The 19,657-nt window shown below is 35.6% G+C and overlaps 2 protein-coding genes across 2 annotated transcripts; one reads left to right on the top strand and one right to left on the bottom strand.

Moving 5' to 3' along the window:
- The first annotated feature begins 209 nt into the window (after positions 1-209).
- On the top strand, positions 210-19,017 carry LOC117985825 (transmembrane protease serine 9-like). Its single transcript, XM_069501460.1, has 23 exons — positions 210-242; positions 901-1,021; positions 1,652-1,814; positions 2,559-2,764; positions 3,336-3,541; positions 3,876-3,933; positions 4,536-4,646; positions 8,865-8,980; positions 9,059-9,089; positions 9,294-9,459; positions 10,287-10,492; positions 10,755-10,957; positions 11,602-11,668; positions 11,953-11,997; positions 13,531-13,596; positions 14,049-14,095; positions 14,879-14,921; positions 15,393-15,564; positions 16,232-16,440; positions 17,513-17,706; positions 18,015-18,072; positions 18,736-18,780; positions 18,924-19,017. The coding sequence occupies exons 1-23, from the start codon at positions 210-212 to the stop codon at positions 18,998-19,000; spliced, it is 2,643 nt and encodes an 880-aa protein (XP_069357561.1). The 3' UTR covers positions 19,001-19,017.
- On the bottom strand, positions 4,845-8,615 carry LOC117985809 (acyl-CoA desaturase-like). Its single transcript, XM_034972603.2, has 6 exons — positions 8,020-8,615; positions 7,791-7,921; positions 6,979-7,184; positions 6,457-6,642; positions 5,771-5,966; positions 4,845-5,303 (listed from the first exon to the last, which is right to left on the bottom strand). Exons 1-6 carry the CDS (start codon positions 8,261-8,263, stop codon positions 5,076-5,078), a joined length of 1,191 nt encoding a protein of 396 aa, XP_034828494.1. The 5' UTR covers positions 8,264-8,615; the 3' UTR covers positions 4,845-5,075.
- Positions 19,018-19,657: the final 640 nt, after the last annotated feature.

The raw sequence follows: 19,657 nt of genomic DNA, 5'->3' as shown, positions 1-19,657 counted from the left end.
AATACCTTTTTTTAAGTAGCTCTATCTTTTTTTTAAAACACATAATAGTAACAATAAGAAGAAGAAAAAATCTCAACCAGTGTCCCTTGGAGGCGGAAGAGGTGGTAAAAGAAGAAAAATAGGCAGAACAAAGATAGAAACTAGGACTCTTTCCATAACGATAAGTGCAAAGAAAACCCTTTTCATAGCATAAGGTCGATTTAAAGGAAATGTATCCCTCAAGTAAGATTGGCCGAGTTCAGGTTCTAAAACTAGTACAACCTAATAATAGTCACCGCGCAATAATGTGGTTCCGAGTGCAATGTACCCATTCCTGTGCAGCTTCATCCCGTACTTAGTATTTACTTGCATATCGCCTTAGGGATAGCATCAAAATTAGACACTAGACTCTAGATAATTTTGTTAATAAAGAAGTTAGTGTATATTAGATACGATCATGTGGAATCGCAGTGTTGTGTTTGTTTTGTTGGTCTGCTGTGGGATTATTGTAAGTTTGTGTTTGTTTTTATTATTTACCTAATCCATACTCAATTAATTAAAATAATACTCGCATTATAAATGCGATCTATTGTTTTAGCCGATTTGGATGAACGTTACAAATATAACTAGGCGGCTTTTGATTCCGGAAAATTAGTACCACAGAATTTAAATAAACGTCATCTATTTGGTGCAGGGATAGCTTGTAAGCATTCTTGAGACGGACATAGAAAACTTTTTATCACGGAAAATCTAAGAGTTTCCACGGGATTTTTAAATAACTCAATCCACGCTGATGAAGTTGTGGGCTCGAACTAGTACCTATCTACTTACTTTATCTTTTTCTCTAAAGCTAATATTTGACTCTACCCAAGCGATTTACTTAATTCATACATGTAAGTGAAGGTAATATTTTATGTTAAGGTTCAGGCTGAAGAAGCTGCTAACTCCACACAAGATTATGTTAGTATCAGTGCCGCTGAAAATGTCATTGCAACCATCCCAGAAGAATTGCTTTCAGCAGATATCGACAAGTGTAATTGCCGTAAGTTTTAATTTTTTTGGGGTTCGTAAATTTATTTATTAAGTAGGCAGTATTATTATAATATTTAAATATATTATATTTATTCAGATTTTAGCCAAATACTGAGGGTAATTTGATGCGATAAAATAACATATTTTTTAGAACCTACCTACTTTACCTAATTCGCTATTCAGTTATTTCATGGTCATATTTAATTGTTTTATATTTAAGTAACTGTCAGTCAATGTTTGTAGTGAATAAATAAAGGTATCTATGTATGGCATCTGTTTGAACTCGCAAAACAGCTACCAAAGCCATATTATTATAATATTATGTACTATATTTATGAGACTAATGTGGTCTTGTAACCTTATGACTCTTAGGTTTATTTTTCTTCTTTTTAACAGCTAAATCATTATTTATTTATTTTATTACTTAGATATTACTTAATACTTACTTTGAATAATAATATCATTACCCATAATAAATGCGATTTGTTTGCTAGTTTGTCACGTTGCAACGGAGCAACAAGTTGACGTAATTTATTGCATGAGTTTAGCTGTTGAAGACTTGGAATGTGGTTCGGAATTTTGAAAATATAAATCCACGGGCATCATCTAGTATTATGTTAAATTTCCCATATTAACTTAGGTTGTGGAGAGCGTAACGAAGCGTCCAGGATCTTGGGTGGTGTTGAGACAGGCGTCAACGAGTTTCCCTGGGTAGCCAGGCTGACGTACTTCAACAAGTTCTACTGCGGGGGCATGCTCATTAACGACAGATACGTCTTGACTGCAGCTCACTGTGTCAAAGGGTAGGTACTAAACGAAGACAAATAACGGGAAGCCTGGAGGGTGATTCACTAACTCAGTGTTTAATTGAATGATAGCCACCGCGAGCTCTATTGACATACCTACTTATATTTTTAATCCATTGAAGGTTCTCGATTAAAAATTATTTCAATAGCACTCAGTGAAGAAGCAAAGTAGAACCAACCCATGTTAAAAGAGTTCGGTGGCTGTCACTCATGATTGAACACTCAGTTAGCGAATCAACATGCTGGACTAACAGCCGCACTCAGAGTCGCTTAGTCGTTACTTAAAGCATTAATTAGTATAGATAAGGAATGCCTTAAGTATCGATTAAGCGACTCTGAATACGGCTGTTAATGTTCTTCATTTATAACCTTAGTACTCTTCTCTTCTTATTCCTGAAACTTTTCATGAATGATAATTTTCTCTATATCCAATTAAGTAGCATAACTTTTATTTACTTAAGTACTGTACTTACTATGAATTTAATGCAATAGTTTCAAACACATTGGAAGTAGAGAATAGAGGAAAAAATTAAGAAGTAGTTGTAGAAAATTTTCTAAAGCTAACAAAAGAAAACGAAACTTAATAAGTACATTTGAAGTAGAGCTTAGATACTCGTAGAGTTACAAATTAAAAATGAAAATTTTGCTTTTTTTTTACAAAAATATTATTAATAGTAGTAGTAACTTACATAATATAGTTGCTATAATACTTAGTTACCATGAAATATTATATACTTTCAGACTAATGTGGTTTATGATAAAGGTGACATTAGGTGAGCACAACAGGTGCAACAAAACTCACAGACCTGAAACCCGCTACGTGATTAACGCTATTGCCCACAACTTTACATACCTGACGTTCAGAGATGATATAGCGCTGCTGAAACTCAATGAAAGGGTTCCAATATCTGATACCATCAAACCGGTGTGCCTGCCTCATAGTGACGGTAAGTTAATCTTAGAAACATAAAACAACTAATACCTATCTATTAATTTTATTTTAACTCCATTTCGTTGGTGGTGTAAACATTTGAATCAAGATCTAGTTGTGTCTTGACTTCCATTAGAAGCTTTTAAACATCAGATTTACTTCACTCAATCTTCCTTTTAACAGTTTTATTCAGTGAGCTTTATTCACATACGCTCATTATTTCAAAAATTAATTTGATTGCGACATTTCAATCCGATCCTAATAGAATTTATTTCGTTTCCATGACTATTTAAATGACGTTAACATCGGGCTCCAAATCCTCAGCCTTGATATGCTGCTGAGGACTACTTAAACCACGAGGATTAAAGTTCTGCCGATTGTGAATTTATATTGGGGTCTATCAAACATAACGTTTATCAATTAACTTCAAGAGGCCCAGGTTGTGTCTAGTACATAAATCGTGCGTACAGAGAATCTATTGATTATGATTTGATTGTGCATAAAATAAAACTTAAAAAAAATCATTTTCTGACCCTGAGATAGAAAAATGTATGATTGAGAAATTTAAAAATTCTCCATGGTTACAGATAAAACGTATGCAGGAGTAAAGGCTATAGCAGTAGGTTGGGGATCGATCAGTGAACAGAGGAATCACTCTTGCAATCTACTTGATGTAGAACTACCAATTTTAAGTAACACCCAATGTAGGAATACTAAGTATGAACCTACTATGATTGTTGACCATATGCTTTGCGCTGGTTATCCAGAAGTAGGAGCCAAGGACACTTGCCAGGTGAAGCATATAACTATCATTATTATATTTTACATTATTGCATTGATTTAATAAAAACACCTGTCTAAAATATCCTACTTGATATTGGTAAAAGCATTATGATCTTGTTGGCTCCTCATGAAAGCCTAAAACCAAAAATAAATCTACCTCTACGTACCTGTCTAGGTACATTTTTTGTTTGAATTCCTTAGTGCGCATTAAAATACTGAATTGTGAACTTGATATCTAGAGGTATTCTATCCAGGGAACATTTGGTAGTGAGGATAGGGCAATAGAACAGTGCGTAGTCGGTTACGAGAACGAGTAATAAATGTGTCCATATAATTATTTTTAGGGAGACAGCGGTGGACCATTGTCGGCTGAACGAGGTGACAAGCGCTACGAATTATTAGGTATGAATATCTTCCCATATTATGTCATACAAGCTTTCCGAACCTTTGCTATGTCCAGCAGTAGGTATGATATGACTGTTGAAGACGACCGCATTCCCGAGCAATGCCTAGCAAGTTTGTCGCGCTTAGAGAGGACTCAGTTTTCTTTTCCCCTCAATTTTGAGGAAAATGCTATCCCTCGATATTACTCTTTTAATGATATTTTTCCATTTGAAGCATGGCGAACTCGTTAGTTGTTTAAATTTTACACGTATTTTCATAGCCATCTCATAATTATTATTTTATACTTTGTAGTCCATTTTAAAAACGTACTATTTTTATTATTTTTATTTAAGTAAGTTAAATTATTTTTCTCTATTTCCAACCGCGTGAATGGCATAGCAGATAGGTGTATTCTCTTAAATCTAGTCTGATTAATAACGTCTCGGGCTACGTCTGCGAGGTCTCTTTCCTCCGATCTTACCGATCAGTAATCGAGGAGGAAAGTGTTAGATACTTAGTCTCATTTTTATTTGTAGTTTGTAGTATTGAGACGATAGTTCTCTGTGGGCACAGTTATTGAACTATCAAAAGTATTTCATACAATGTTTTTGGCTTTGCAGGTGTCGTTTCCTGGGGCATCGGTTGTGGAAGACGAGGATATCCCGGAGTCTACACCAGAGTGACGAAGTATTTGAATTGGATTAGACATAATGCACGTTACGGCTGTTTCTGTGCAGACTGATCAAAATTACATGATTGAATGTTTAATAAAATACAAGCTAATTATAAAACAACTTTAATATTTAAAGTGTCATGATAAATTTAAATTTAAACTTATATTTTAACTTAATTAATATTAATATAAACTATTTTTCCTTTATTACTTTTTTATTCCATCTTTTTATACCGACATTTACAAAATAAGTACCTAATTATATAATTATGTAAAAACTATTTTAATACGTACCGATTCTAATTATAAAACAAATATTTATATCATTTTTTGTTCACAGATCAATATTATTATATTTGTCGATTTACGTACCTAAAAATAGCCTACTTAATTGACTTCTCTATCATTGAAAATACATTGCATACAATTGACTTAATCTCACTACATTCAGACAAACATATTAAACAGTAACATCCTTTCGAAGTATTTATGCAGTTGCAGTTTTCCTATTTGCCACTCTAGGGTCAAAAACATCATTCTCATCGTTCAAAGGCAGTCCTTTATCCTCTAATACCGCTTCAGGCGCTGAATACGCGACATTGTACGAAGGATTTAGAGGGTGTAATATTCCAATGGCTGTCACTGCGTTCCGGTCTTTATCATTGCCCATCTCGTAATGTGTTCCGTCACCAGTTTTGATCACCCGTCTTCTTACCTGTGTAGAACAATAACAGTAATCATCATGATCAACCCATTCCGGCCCACTATTGAGCACGGGTCTCCTCTCAGAGTGAGAAGGGGTTAGGCCATAGTCTGCCAAGCCGGCCCAATGCGGATTGGCAGACTTCACAAACCTTTGAGAACATGGAAAACTCTAAGGCATGCAGGTTTCCTCACGATGTTTTCCAACAACGTTAAAGCAAGTGCATCCTGGGAAAGAACCTAGGCTACTTTTGGTTTCAGAAAAATAAAGTATTCCCACGGATTTTTAAAAACCTAACCCACGTGGATGAAGTCGCAGGCATCATCTACTTAGAGTCTACAGAGATAGCTTGCATCTTGGAGACAGACATAGGCTACTCTATATCCTGAAATATTATAGAGTTCGTATGGAATTTTTAAAAACCAAAATCCACGCGGACGAATTCGTAAGCATCATCTAGTAGCGTACAAATATATTACCATTTCTGGTGAAGCAGTTTTCAAATCAGAAGCAAGTCCAATTTTCTCGAAGAATCTGATGAAACTCGCTGATTGGTTGAAGTGCATAGAGAGTTCAGCAGCTTTGTAGTCCCAAGGAAAAGCGTGGTGGTAGTTGTGCCAGCCCTCGCCTAAGCTTATGAACGAGACGAACCACGACTCTACGGGCTGTAGTTTTCTAAAACATATAATTTAAATTTATATAATAGAACGCGACAGGTCGAGATAGCAATCGGGGTATGAGGTGAGGGGAGGACCCGCACACCCACACGTCACCCGCACCGGGTTAGCGCGGGGGCTGTGCGGTTGTGCGAAGCGATCCTTCCCCGATTGCCATCTCGACCTGTCGCGTACTGTACCTTATAGTATAGTCACATAGAATTCTATAGTATTAGTAGTATTATTAGATAAGGATTCAATGCATCGTATAATGTATTATTCTTATATAAAAAGTACAAAACATAACATTTAAGAAACGACTGTAAACGATTCAAATATATAGTCACATTTGATATTATTTTATAGATACGCACTGAACTGTTCTTTATGGTGAGTAGATATATTATTATATGGATAGATCGATATATTAAAACGCTCCAAAGGGAGCCTTAGAGATATATGTTTTACTTTGAATTGACAAAAATTCTGATGGTATAAAGTTTTCTTACTTATCATAGGGTCTTGTGCCATAAAGATGTGCAGCGCTATTCACCAGCCATGTACCATTTAGTTGTATCATATACCGAGCAAAGTAACAGGTTAGAAGACTAGTCCTCAACGTTTCTCCGAAATAATAGCATGGCACAAATACGGGTATGAATACGGCAATTAGGAAATATAAATAGTAGTAGTACCTGAAACCATCAAATTAATTATTTACAAAATAACATCAAAACAATGTGAACACAACACAAGGAAATACTAAATATTACTAAAAAGTAAAATTTAATTTTATCAATAAATTCACTGTTCTGAAATGTGGTCTAAGTATACATTAAACGATTTGACAGAGTTTTTTTTTGCGTAAATATTATTTAAACTTCTAAAGTCAGTTAAAAGGCAGATAAAGCTAAGGTATCAAGAGTTGTAGGAGTATTAAAACAATAGACCGTAAACAATAACTAATAGGATTTTTTTTATTGCGATCTTAAAAAAACTCGCAAAAAATTGAGTGAAATCTCGTATCTTACTTTTTCTGAAACATAACGATCGGATCAGCTAGCAAGTCACTCATGTCGATCCTCATCCCTAAATTGAGGACGTAAGGATGCTTCTTCATCATGAGCCAGCCCATGTGACAGAAGAAAAATCCTCTCTTCGAGTTATGAGGATCACCGTCTGTGTCCGAGTAGCGGTGATGAAGACGATGGTCTCGAGACCAAATGAAGACAGAGTTCTGTTGAATCATAAACTTTATTATAATTGTCGTCGAACATAGGGAACTGCTTATGAGTTATGAGAATCGTTAGACAAGCCCTATCTAAATTTTCAATGCACCTAGCACGGACCACCAAGTGCGTGTTTGCTACTATTAACTGTGGGCTCATTTGATGCGTAATACTAATACTACCTATACCTACTGTTCTATCATAAACATGACTGATATTTTCAGTGCTATCCACTTATAATAAGTGTTTTTGGGATTAGAATTAGATACTACAATAGTGCAATAATATTAAAGAGGTAGATAATTATTTTATAACTGTCGACGTCGAAGTTCAAATAATTACAAGGCGTTTAGCCTTGTAATTATTTGAACTCGCCGAAAATACAAAATCTTGTTTATGGCCAATCCCGTAGTAATTTCAAAAAGGGGGCCTTTTTGCAAAATTTCAGCATTCTGGGTCCAACGGTTTGGGCTGGACATTAATATGTCAGTCAGTGAGTCAGGACTTTACTTTTTGTATATTATGCCGGGGTAAAGTTTTTTACTGATCTGTATTATTAAAATATTTGTCTTGAAATTTGGTGATTGAGGGTATAATAAGAGAAAAGAAGTTACCTGTCCAGCCATCGTCTGACCAAAGAGAAGAATGACTTTTAAAAGAGGACTCGCTTTAAAAGTTTTGTGAGCGACAAGTCTGTGGGCCCCTATTGTTACTCCTTCCGTAGAGATGAACACCAGTAACCCAACTGAAAACAGATACACAATGAATTTAAAGAAGCAAGAAGTAAAAGAAAACTATAAATAATGAACAAACAAATTAAAGTATAAAATATGTAGAACTTACACCATAAAAACGTTTTAAAGGTGATACCACCCGTAAGAATTATACCTGATCCCCATAATGCCATTAAATGTAAAAAAAGAAATCCGATAGCATTTTTCCATACTATTTGATGTTTGTAGGAATAATCAGTCCCTATACGTTTTGTAAGAAACATTTCATTGCAAACGTCACTTTTATCCTCCGTTTTTTGGACATTATTTTCATAATTATTTTTATTAGTGGTGCTGGTATCCTGAGGAGTCATTTCGATCTCGTTAAATTGTCTAATTACTACTGATGACGAAGAATACCGATCGCTCTTTTAAATGTTTTGTTTCAAATGTATGTCTTCATTGCATTGTATTGTTAGAATATGTCCATTGAATATATTAGGCAATCCTAACTTGAACTTTAGTTTTGTATGTAAATCAATGTTACAAATAGATACGTGTTTAATTGACATAATTGTATCCAATTTGCCAATTTTTAGGTTTTTGTGAACTTGACTTTGTTGTTAATTAGTAAGTATTAGGAGATATTAATAAAATAGTTTCAAGCAATTGGGTCAAGTTCGTCATTTATTAAAAAAATCTTTCTTTGATTTAAAAAATACTGCATTGCTTTCCTGCTTTATCTGTTATTTAAATCAGAATATAGTGCTGAGTTCAAAGAATTGTAATCTTTTGTTTTCTTTACCTTCTTTTTAAAAACTAGCCTGTAGATTTTCAAATCATTTCTTATCGATTACCTGCAGATTTATGTGAGCAGTCATAATCTACCTTGTGCATAAAATTGACGATGAAAATTAATTCGCGTCATGGCTTTGAACATCGTTATTAATTCAATTTTAATTAAAAATTTCTGAGTACAATTTCTTTTCCACGAAATCGTTACAATTTTGAACCATGCGTTTCCTTCTATTAAATACGCCTATAAAATGAAACGTATATTATATGTTCTAATTTGTTTAACGTTTGAACTTGTAAGTTTGACCATGAGAAAGTTGCAGTTTTGTTTTCGTTATTTTGCTAATTTGCGTTAAAAGTTATTCTTTTTATAGGTTTATTTAAGTAAAGTGGACGGCTCTTGTGGTAAGGCTATTTTTTTGATTTGCCTTTAACGTTTGAATTTTCATTAAATAAGTTTTTTTTATAGGTTTTTTAAAATTCAATCTTTTTTTTTATATTTATTAATTAATAAATGCGGTCATCATACGTCGTGTATACTTAGTCGTCGGAACGATCGCAAATCTTTACTTACTTACATTTTGCTTTATTGTTTCCCAATCTTCAAAGAATGTGGTATCGCGGGAAAAAACCGTCGCATCGTGGGTGGTACCACCGTCCAGCCACACCAGTATCCATGGCTAGTGGCCCTTATGTTGGGATCGAAGCTCCACTGTGGGGCAGCTGTTATCACCGATCAGCACTTATTGACTGCAGGTCATTGCATCACTTTTGGGTTCGTAAATTTCAATAAAACTATTGTTGCTAATAACTCTATACCTATTCTGGAAAATGGTTAGGAAAAAAATTACTGTAGAGTTAGAGCTTGCGCGCACCACTGTGCAGTTGTGAAAATTTGAAATTAATAGCGGAATTAATTCCGCAATGCACGCGCTTCTATGTAGTTCTATAGTTCACAGATTTGGCGGAAAAAAACGTAGGGAAATTTACCGTGGTGCGCGCTAGCTCCTGAAGTTCCTCCTGAAGAACAATATTACTGTTACACAATATTCATACAATTGCAGTAGCTATTGATAAGATGAGTTTCATTGTGTAGTGACAAAATGCAGAATAATTATTTACAAAGTCCAAAATAAAAACAAAATTTCTATCTGTTAGTGACTTATCGTTAGGTAGGTACTTATAAAGCATAAAATTTAACTCCTCACGTGCCATTTTAACTTTTTGTGTCAAATTTCATGTCAAAAGTACGATTTTAGTCCTTATTTATAGGTGAATCTTACTTTTGACATGACAGTATGACCCATAGAGTTAAAATGGCGCGTGAGGAGTCATTTTGTACTAACTTGTCTAATTGTATGGTATTTTTGACAAACAACAACCTTGCTAAGTAACTTAATAACTGATTACAGATAGATTAATTATATCAATTTGACGTAATTTCTGCCGAGAGTCAAGTAAGTGAAAATTAATGTTTTAAAATAGCGCGCGTCATCTTAGGCTGCATCATCACTTGCCATCAGGTCTGATTGCAGCCAAGCGTTAGTTTATAATTTTAAAACAAATAAAATACTTACTTAGAAACTTTTCTCTTTACCTTAGGGTTCACTACAAGGATCTCTCTGCCTACATCGGAATGCATGATCGCTTGGGATCGACACACTCCGTGCTCAGAGTGGTAAACGGCGTAAAACATCCAAATTTCACTTCGAATGCTGTGCGAGATATCAACGATATTGCGGTGTTGACGCTGGAGAAAACACTCAAGTTTTCTGACAAAGTTCGGCCAATATGTTTACCTAGTAAAGGTATGATGTCGAAGAATGTTATTTTGCTAAGAATGACCTAATCTGGAATCAAATGATTTTTTAAATGGAAAATATCACAAATTACTATACTTACAAATCATGCTCACGCAGAATGGTACCAAGAGCACTGGCTGCATGTCGGGTTAAACAGCCAGGTTAATCCGTTGCGCAAAAAATGAGCCAAACCTTCTGTCACCAGATGAGGCTATTTATTAATCGCGGTGAAATGTCTCGTAAATAAAATTTAGCACTTTATTTACAGACATGGACTTCCGTAATCTGGCGCTCACGGTAGCGGGATGGGGTAAAACGAGGCAAGGGGCACTAACTTCTTCACGCTATTTGCTGGAAACCAAAGTTAAAATTGTGCCAAGTGCTGTTTGTTCCAAATCCGCCATATATAGGACTAATCTTGTATCGGATTCCATGATGTGCGCTTACAGTCTGGGGAAAGATGCCTGTCAGGTAAACTTACCTACCTTCTACTATACTCTATCCACGGAGAGAAGTTGTATAGTTCTCTCTCTGTTACGTAATCCCATAGAAATGACAAAGACAAAAAAGTCAGTGGGCGGTTACCATTTCGAGTCAGCAACCACAAACGAAAAGAACCTATGTCATCAAAAAATATTCGAAAGTTAATTCAAAAACATAGTTTCGTTTGAAATTGGTTGGTGGCAAAAAATGGTCGACTCCAAGCAGTCGACGCACGACGATCGTTCTGAAATTTGGTATGCGGATAGCGATTATGACGTACCTAGACATCCGCTAACAAAGGAATTTTGAAAATTCAATCCCTAAGGAGTTAAAATAGGCGTTGGAAATTGGTGTAGTACACACGGACGAAGTCGCGTGCATAACTAGATAAGTATGTTATAAATGCAAAAGTGTGTTTGTTTGTCCTTCGATCACGCTACAACGGAGCAACGGATTAACGTGATGTGGCATTAGATATAGTCCGCGACAGGTTGAGATGGCAATCGGGGTATGAGGCGGGTGTTACCCTGTGGCGGGGGGCGGCCCGCACACCCGCACATCACCCACCCCCCCATCGGCATCTCGACCTGTCGGGTACTATGGTTCAGTTATAAATATAATGTACTTTGTAGGGGGACAGTGGTGGGCCAATTTTTGCCACACATTCGCGAAACCATAACGAGAAATGGTATCAAGTTGGTGAGTTCACTTTCATTCTTACAGTCTAATAAAGTGGGAACTTGGGAATAATCCAAATAAGTTTATTTTTTCCAACGGTGTGAAAGGTTATTCTAAGCTCACATCATCGAAGGTGCAAGATTTTCAAAAATGATAATGGGACAGAGGATACAAGATCTTTTGCCGTTTTGCCTGATTATTTTCATAACTTCAGTTACTTTTTCCTTTTTATCAATTAATGTTACAATTATTAGATATCTACGTCTATTGATATCTATTATATTAACAATCGTTTATGTTCATAGGTATTGTTTCATGGGGCATTGATTGCGCTATGCCAGACTATCCAGGTATGAATTCGTACTGAAATCTAAAAATATTTGTACTTACTATCCAATCCGATACATACACTTTTATGCCATTAATTAATAGAGATACATCATAACAAAACTGTATGCTTGAGAATTCTCCATAATGTTGGATAGAATACTTTGCGGAATTCCATTAAGTTCCTTCGTACCTTAAAGATCGCTTCATTTTTCTTGGTGCTGCCGATCGCGACAGGAAGTTGCGCTCATCCACAGATAACAAACTCCAAACCCCACGTAACTGCACAAAATTCTACGGGAAATCTTTTACAGTATATGTTGTACTACTGTGGAATGCTCTGCCCAAAAATATCCGGGATTCGAAATCCTTGCCCATATTCAAAAATCGTCTTAAAGAACTATACTTATCGATGCCATAATAGTTAATTTATTCGGTCATAGGTATGTAGTTATATATATATATTTCTATTATGGATTTTGTATATATATTAATATTTATAATAGTTATGTATATGTATGATAGTTATGTATGTATTACTGAAATAGTTATTTATATTATATAATATTATCCTAGTTCATTTTTCTATATTGCGTGTAAGTACTATCCAACACACCTAGTTTCTCCTTTCACCAAAGGTTGCCTGGAAGAGATTGCTGTGAGCAATAAGGCCGCCTCTGCATACAATATTTTTTTTTTAGTTTAAGTTTCTGTAATAGTTATGTAATATTTTTTGTGTGCAATAAAGTATTTCTTTCTTTCTTTCTTTCTAAGTATATAAATATGTTACCGTCCATCTGTAAATATAGTCTGGTATTATATATAGAATATCAAAAACACTTAGACAAAGTATAGAATATTGTTTCATTTCATACTTTTCTTAGGCATTCTATACAATTCTATACAGCAATAGGAAATGTATGAAACTGTCTCTAGTATATTCGTATGTACAAGTGCGATTATGTTTGTCTGTCTGCCATCTAAATATGCATACGGGTCGAATGTGGCCCAGTACGCGATCTGAGCACCCTGACTCCACGCAGTCTTGTGTCTTACGCCTAGAGTGTTTAAAGCTCGAAGCCAGAAGCTCGCGAAGAAGGTCCTGAAAGGAAACGAAGCGAGTCTTCTAGCGTAACCCATTTGAAAAACTCGATCTTTAATCACTACCGTCATCATCACCATCATCATCGCCATTATCATCACCATAACCATCACAATGATGATCATCATCGCCATGAAAAATAAAACACAGGTGAACTGAGAATCATGATGATAACCATGATGATTATGCTTGTGGTGATTATTATCATCATCATAGTCAACATCATAGTTCTCGGTTTATCTGTTCTATTTTTTATTTATTCAATAATTCTACGATATAAAGTTACTTTTCATACATTTCCTAAGAGCATTTAGATGTTGTAAACAATGCCTAGGAAATGTATATTTTGTACGGACTATACATACCTAAGTATTAATTTTCTTCTCAAAAATATAAATTGCTCGTATCAGGTAGGAAATATTATGATGGAAGTAATGATTATATGAACTTTCAGGTGTTTATACAATCGTCACCAATTACGTACAATGGATCAAAAAAATGACGGAAGATGGAATGTATTGTATCTGAGATTTGACTGAAAGTTGTAGACGCTTTAAATTACTGGTTTACACGTATTCTAGAATCAATTCAACTGTTTAATAGATTTACAGAAATTCATTTACTTTTTTTAATTCTAAAAATTACTTACATACTCGAATTTTCAAATTCATTTTCAATTTTAAGAATAATTGTTAAATAGGCACCTACATGACCTGCCTTCAGATGTATCTAAGATTATTTTCGAAAATTAGATTTTTTTAGAAAATCTAAATCCACGCAGATGAAGTCGCCGGCATGAGCTACAGTTAAAATATTTTATTCCAATGCAATAAATTTCTCGAATAAAATATTGTGCAATCTAAAAAATAATGGGCTTCAAACAAGAGCGATAAGAAAATGAGGAATTCTATTTTAAATTAATATTTATTAATTTCTCCTAAACATTTGATATTTCATGCTTTGATCGATTAGATAAATATGACCTGACTCATATAATTGAAGTCTTAATTATTGAAATGGTAATAATTATTGGGAATTACGCACGGTTTTCTCGGTTTTGATTTATTTCCCATTCTAATAAGAATTAAGTGATTTACTGCGTTCGATAACTTTTGAACCATCTGGTATGTTTTTCCAAGGGCGACTGCGTGAATAATTTCTATGGTTTAAAGCGTGTCGCGAAAATAAGTAAGTAGGTAAGAATCCGCAAACAGTATACAGTGAGAGTTCAAGGAGTAAAGTGAGAATAAATAAAATAATTTCCTATAAAAATACATTTATTTGACATGTGGCATAATCTAATACTTCTCGTCAATTTACTCCAGGTTAGTAGATTTTATATTGCATTCTTAAATTCAATTATTAAGTGAGCTATAGTAGAGATGGTCTATTCAGAGTCTAGTCTGAGGATAGTTCCTGGGGACTAGGGTTCGATCCCGGGCACGCATCTTCAACTTTTCGGAATTAAGTATGTGCTGAAGGCATAGACGATGAAGGCAAATATCGTGAGGAAACATGCATGACTTTTAGTTCTCCATAAAGTTTTCAAAGGTATCTGAAGTCTGCTAATAAGTATACAGTACGCAACAGGTTGAGATGGCACTCGGGGTGGGGACGAACCACACACCTTCACAGCCCCCGCGCGTGACATACGGGTGTGCGGGATGTCCCCCCCGCCTCATACCCCGATTTCCATCTCGACCTGTCGCGTACCATACCTCGTACGAGGAGACTTGTGCTCAGTAGTAGTCCGACGATGAGTTGAGGTGATCAACATTGAATAGGAGAGCTTATATTTTTAGATGGAAGGCGGTGTTTCAGCACAAGGGGGCACTCTGCCATGTGGTAAGTTCGTTTTAAGTGTTTTTTAGGGTTCCGTAGGTATCTCTGGAGAAAAAAGGAACCCTTATAGCATTACTTCGTTGTCTTTCTGTCCGTCGTGCCTGTCAATTCGGAGGAATCAAAACTCAGATTGCTTCCCGTTGCCCTAGAATCATGAAAGACAGGCAGCAACAAAAAATATTTCCCAGCAGAAAATACTTTATTTATATTATGTTAAAAAAATTGAAAAATATTTGTCGTTTATGCATTGTGACGTCATTATTCGCTTTCCGTACAGAGTAAAGTCAATAATTAAATATGTTAAAAATAAAAAATTATGATTTTTAAAATCATTCATTCTAGCCCCATAAACTACCGCTACCTATAAAAAAAATCACATAATTTTATTATATTAGTAAATATAAAATTAACGATTCTCAAGGCCTAGTGTTATATATTAGGTAGGTAATAATTTACTAAAATTTTATTTATTAGAATGTGGCAAGCCATCTGAAGACATAGTGTCAATGAGGATAGTCGGAGGAAGGAGGGCGGAACCTCACTCATACCCCTGGACAGTGGCTATCACGAAGAAAAAGAGGATGCACTGTGGCGGTGCTCTGATCACGAACCAGCACGTGTTGAGTGCTGGCCATTGTTTCAAGTGGCAAGTAAATCAATTACCTATCTATTTTCATATTTTTGAGATAAATTTCTAAAGAGCGCATACCTACCAAACACCATTTTGAATCCATACTTCCATACCTAATATTATAAATGCGAAAGTGTCTGTCTGCTAGCTTTTCACGGGCCATCTGTTCAAGAGATAGCTTGCATCCCTGGTAAGGACATAGGCTACTTTTTATCCCGGAAAATCAAAGAGTTCCCATGGAATATTCAAAAACCTAAATCCACGCAGACGAAGTCGCCGGCGTCATCTAGTATTATACAACTTAAAAAAAGATTCTGATGAATAGAGAACCTCCTCTTTTTTTGAAACCTCCCACCAGATAATATTAGTTCAGTATATTATTCCAGAGATTACCCCTACAAACAAAACCTACAAACTTTACCTCTTTATGATAGCACTTATAGTCCGCGACAGGTCGAGATGACAATCGGGGTTCGAGGCGGGGGGAAGCCCCGCACACCCGCACGTCACCCGCGATCGCCCGCACTGGTTTAGCGTGGGGCTGTGCGGGTATGCGGGGTGTTCCCCTTTTCGATTGCCATTTCGCCTGTCTCGTAGATAAGTACCTATAGATTTTGGCCGTTAGACTGCAGCGTCACAAGTTAAGACTAACTTAAGTAGAAACTATTTGTGTGTGTTTTAGGGATAACCCATCAAATATGGTGGTCTTAATCGGTCTGAACAACATGGATGATCTATCGGGCGTAGAGGAGAGAACCATATCGCAAGCCGTCATTCACGAGGGCTTCACTTCTACAGCCGTTCGAGACGAAAACGACATAGCAATCGCTACATTAAACGAACCTGTGCCATTTAATAGGAATATCACGCCAATTTGTTTACCGCAACCGGGTAAGTGTATTTTACTAGCTGATGGCCGCGACTTCGTCCGCATGGATTTATGTTTTAAAAAATTCTGTAGGAACAGTTTGATTTTCCATTTCAACTTTACAGTGCGACAAGGCTATCTTCTATCTTGGCGCGGGGAAAAAATCGGAACTAACGTTGCCGTCAAGTGGCCCCTTTGTTCTTGTTTGAATATTCGTGGAATATTCTAAGCCTTTGTTCTCCAACACCGCCCCCCTGTCAATGTCATTCAAGTGCCAAGAGAGCCTTGTCGCACTGTAACTTCCGATGCTTCCGGTTCAGCGTGAACGAACTGTCAGCTCGACGTCAAGTAGGCGATACCAAAGAGTATGTACTATGTAATCACTACGTTTGGCGGTCCATATAGGCAGTCCTGCGGTTGACCCATTCATCCTGTATCAAGCAATAAACCATTCATTAAATGGTTTATTGCTTGATACAGGATGAATGAATGCTTAAACAGACAACCACTGCCAGACTGTTGCCCTTCTGCTGCTAGACAACCTTCAGTAGGCCTTGTTCATGACGTACTCTGTGGCATTGTCAATTTGTCAAGGAACATTATTATAGTTTTGTCATATTCTATAGGGATGAGGTAGTTTTAATCGTTGATGAACCTTTTCGATTATCGATTATTTATTATTCTCATAGAACTTGTTAGTTGAACTATATAAAATACGTGAAGGGGATGACCTGATATTATTTTACGAACCTACACGGCGGAACCCGAATCCGGTCAACCGACTCGCGTAGCCAAATTGCGAGTACTGCGCTCTGGTGCGATACTTTTCTCTCGTCAGTAGAGACCAAAATATAGGTACTTGCAAGTAGGTGCATATTTGAGCCCCAGTATTTAGCCCTGGTACGTACTTTTTTGTACTTTTTTTAAATCTTTTATTAACAGGCTTTTACATTTATGTATGTCAGCCTTTCTTTTTTTTGTACTTGTACTTAATTTTTGATTGAATTTTCTTTCATGTAGTCTAGCAAGAGGCACTCTTTTTAAGGCCGATAAGGTTTGCTGCGCCCATGGTCTTTAACTCAAATTGCTTTACAGGACAAAACTTCGGTGGTAGCATCGGCACAATAGTTGGTTGGGGTCGCATGGGTGTGGATAAATCAACTTCAAAGGTTCTATTGAAAGCCAGCCTTCCCATTCTCACGGACGAGGAATGTATGAACTCGAAACTGAAAAGCCATCTAAAGCAAACTATGATGTGCACTTACTCTAAAGGGAAGGACGGTTGTCAGGTAAAAACTCAAAAATATTTAGGTAGGTACCTACTTCAAAAGTCAAAAGTCAAATGATTTATTCAAAATAGGTAATTAATAACTCTTTCGACTAGAGAACTTTAACTTATGATTAGAGAGTCATGAAAGCCTACGGTTTAAGACATCGACCTCCTATTTGGGGGGTCCGGGGTCCAATCCCCCATTTCATCTACTTATCTACTAAAATATTTTACTACTTACTAGTACTTATCTATTTGTAAATTATTAAGTATTAGTTACAATGATTAGTATGTACTTAATAAATAAAATACTGTTTTTTGTTGAAGGGTGACAGTGGAGGACCTCTTGTGGTGTTTAAAACAGATGGAAAATTTGTCCAAGCAGGTATGATTTTCTTAAAAGTCCGAAAAACGAACGTAACAATATTAAAAAAAACTTGCCTGGTGCGAGTCAGACTCGCGCACCGAGCGTTTCGTACTAGAATTGTATTTTTTGGCATTGTGCACCATAAATCAAAAACTATTATGCTTAAAAATAAATAAAAATCTTTTTTAGAATGAACAAGTAAAGCTCTTTCATAAAATATACCCGTATCTCGGTATCTTACTTTGAAAGTTGAAAATAGGTACTAATTATTGTTCATGAGCACATTTTTTTTCTTGTCATGTGACCACAAATTCATGGTTTCGGATTTTTTCCATTACTTGTGCTATAAGACCTAGTTACCTATTTGCCAAATTTCATGATTCTAGGTCAACGGGAATGGTGCGCCTGAGTAGGCTTCTGCGGTAGTGGATTGAATGGTGCGGGAGGGCAGTTGTCACAAGTTGACAAATCACTGAGCTCTGGCGTCATGTCATCACACCCCACTATCGCAGAAGTCTACTCAGTTACGCATTATGCCTATAGTAGGTAAATATGTATAATTAATATTTTTTAACTACTTACATATTAACTATACCAACTTTTTAAATACCTACTTCACGACTCTGAGTTCTAGCAATTTCACGACAAACTACCTATGAAATGTATTTATGTTTGTTGTAGGAGTTGTATCATGGGGAATAGGCTGTGCAGATCCTAAATATCCAGGTTTGTGATTTCTAATTGTTTGCTCTAAGCACAGGTGTGGTGCAGTCTAAGTATAATAATAATTGACTACCTTTTGGTACTTAAGTACCTTATTTTAAAACTGCCTGACTTACCTAGTTACTTATATTTATATATATTTTCAGGAGTATACACGAAAGTTAGTAGTTACATCAACTGGATTAATAAGAATTCTGCCAGTGGGAAAACGTGTGATTCATAGCATTGATAACTATTTACATAATAAGCATAAGTATATAGTAGTAGTAGTAGTAGTAGTACTTATTTAAGATGTTTAAATAAAAACAAAAGTGCCTAAATAAATAAAATTATTATTTTTGAAATGGTTTTTGTTTCTTGGTAAATAACCCTAATAAGTACATGCAGTAGGTACTCTACTTATTTTAAGTCCATATAATATATTTTAGCGGCTATACCTACCGCTAGATATTAATGATCTCAATCGGAAATGAAGGTGGTTCGAAAAACAAAAGTGTATCTACCTGCACCATCATGCTGAGGTAGTAGCCCCTTCGGCTCACACAAGACATCATTTTAGTTATCCTAGTTTTTGTAGTTTTTTAATATCTGTAAGTACCTACATATTATATATAACTATTTTTGTATTGTTTTGTAAGCTAAATAAACTTTTATTTATTTATTTTATTCATTTACCTAGAGTCTGAAAGCTGAGAGTAAATATTCAGCGATCTTAGAAACTTGCAACATCGTGGAAAATATCATCAAATTTTTATCATCTCACCCGGTTTTGATAAATATTACCTACTACTTCATTTTATTATTTATTGAACAACATTTTTTACTCAATAAAATTCTGCAGGATTTAAGTTTATTAGACTTGAATGGTCTATCAATGTAA

The sequence above is a fragment of the Maniola hyperantus genome, chromosome 10, assembly GCF_902806685.2.
Source record: "Maniola hyperantus chromosome 10, iAphHyp1.2, whole genome shotgun sequence".
NCBI lineage: Eukaryota > Metazoa > Arthropoda > Insecta > Lepidoptera > Nymphalidae > Maniola > Maniola hyperantus.
Note: the sequence above shows the minus strand (reverse complement) of the source record. Positions and strands in the feature narration are given on the sequence as shown.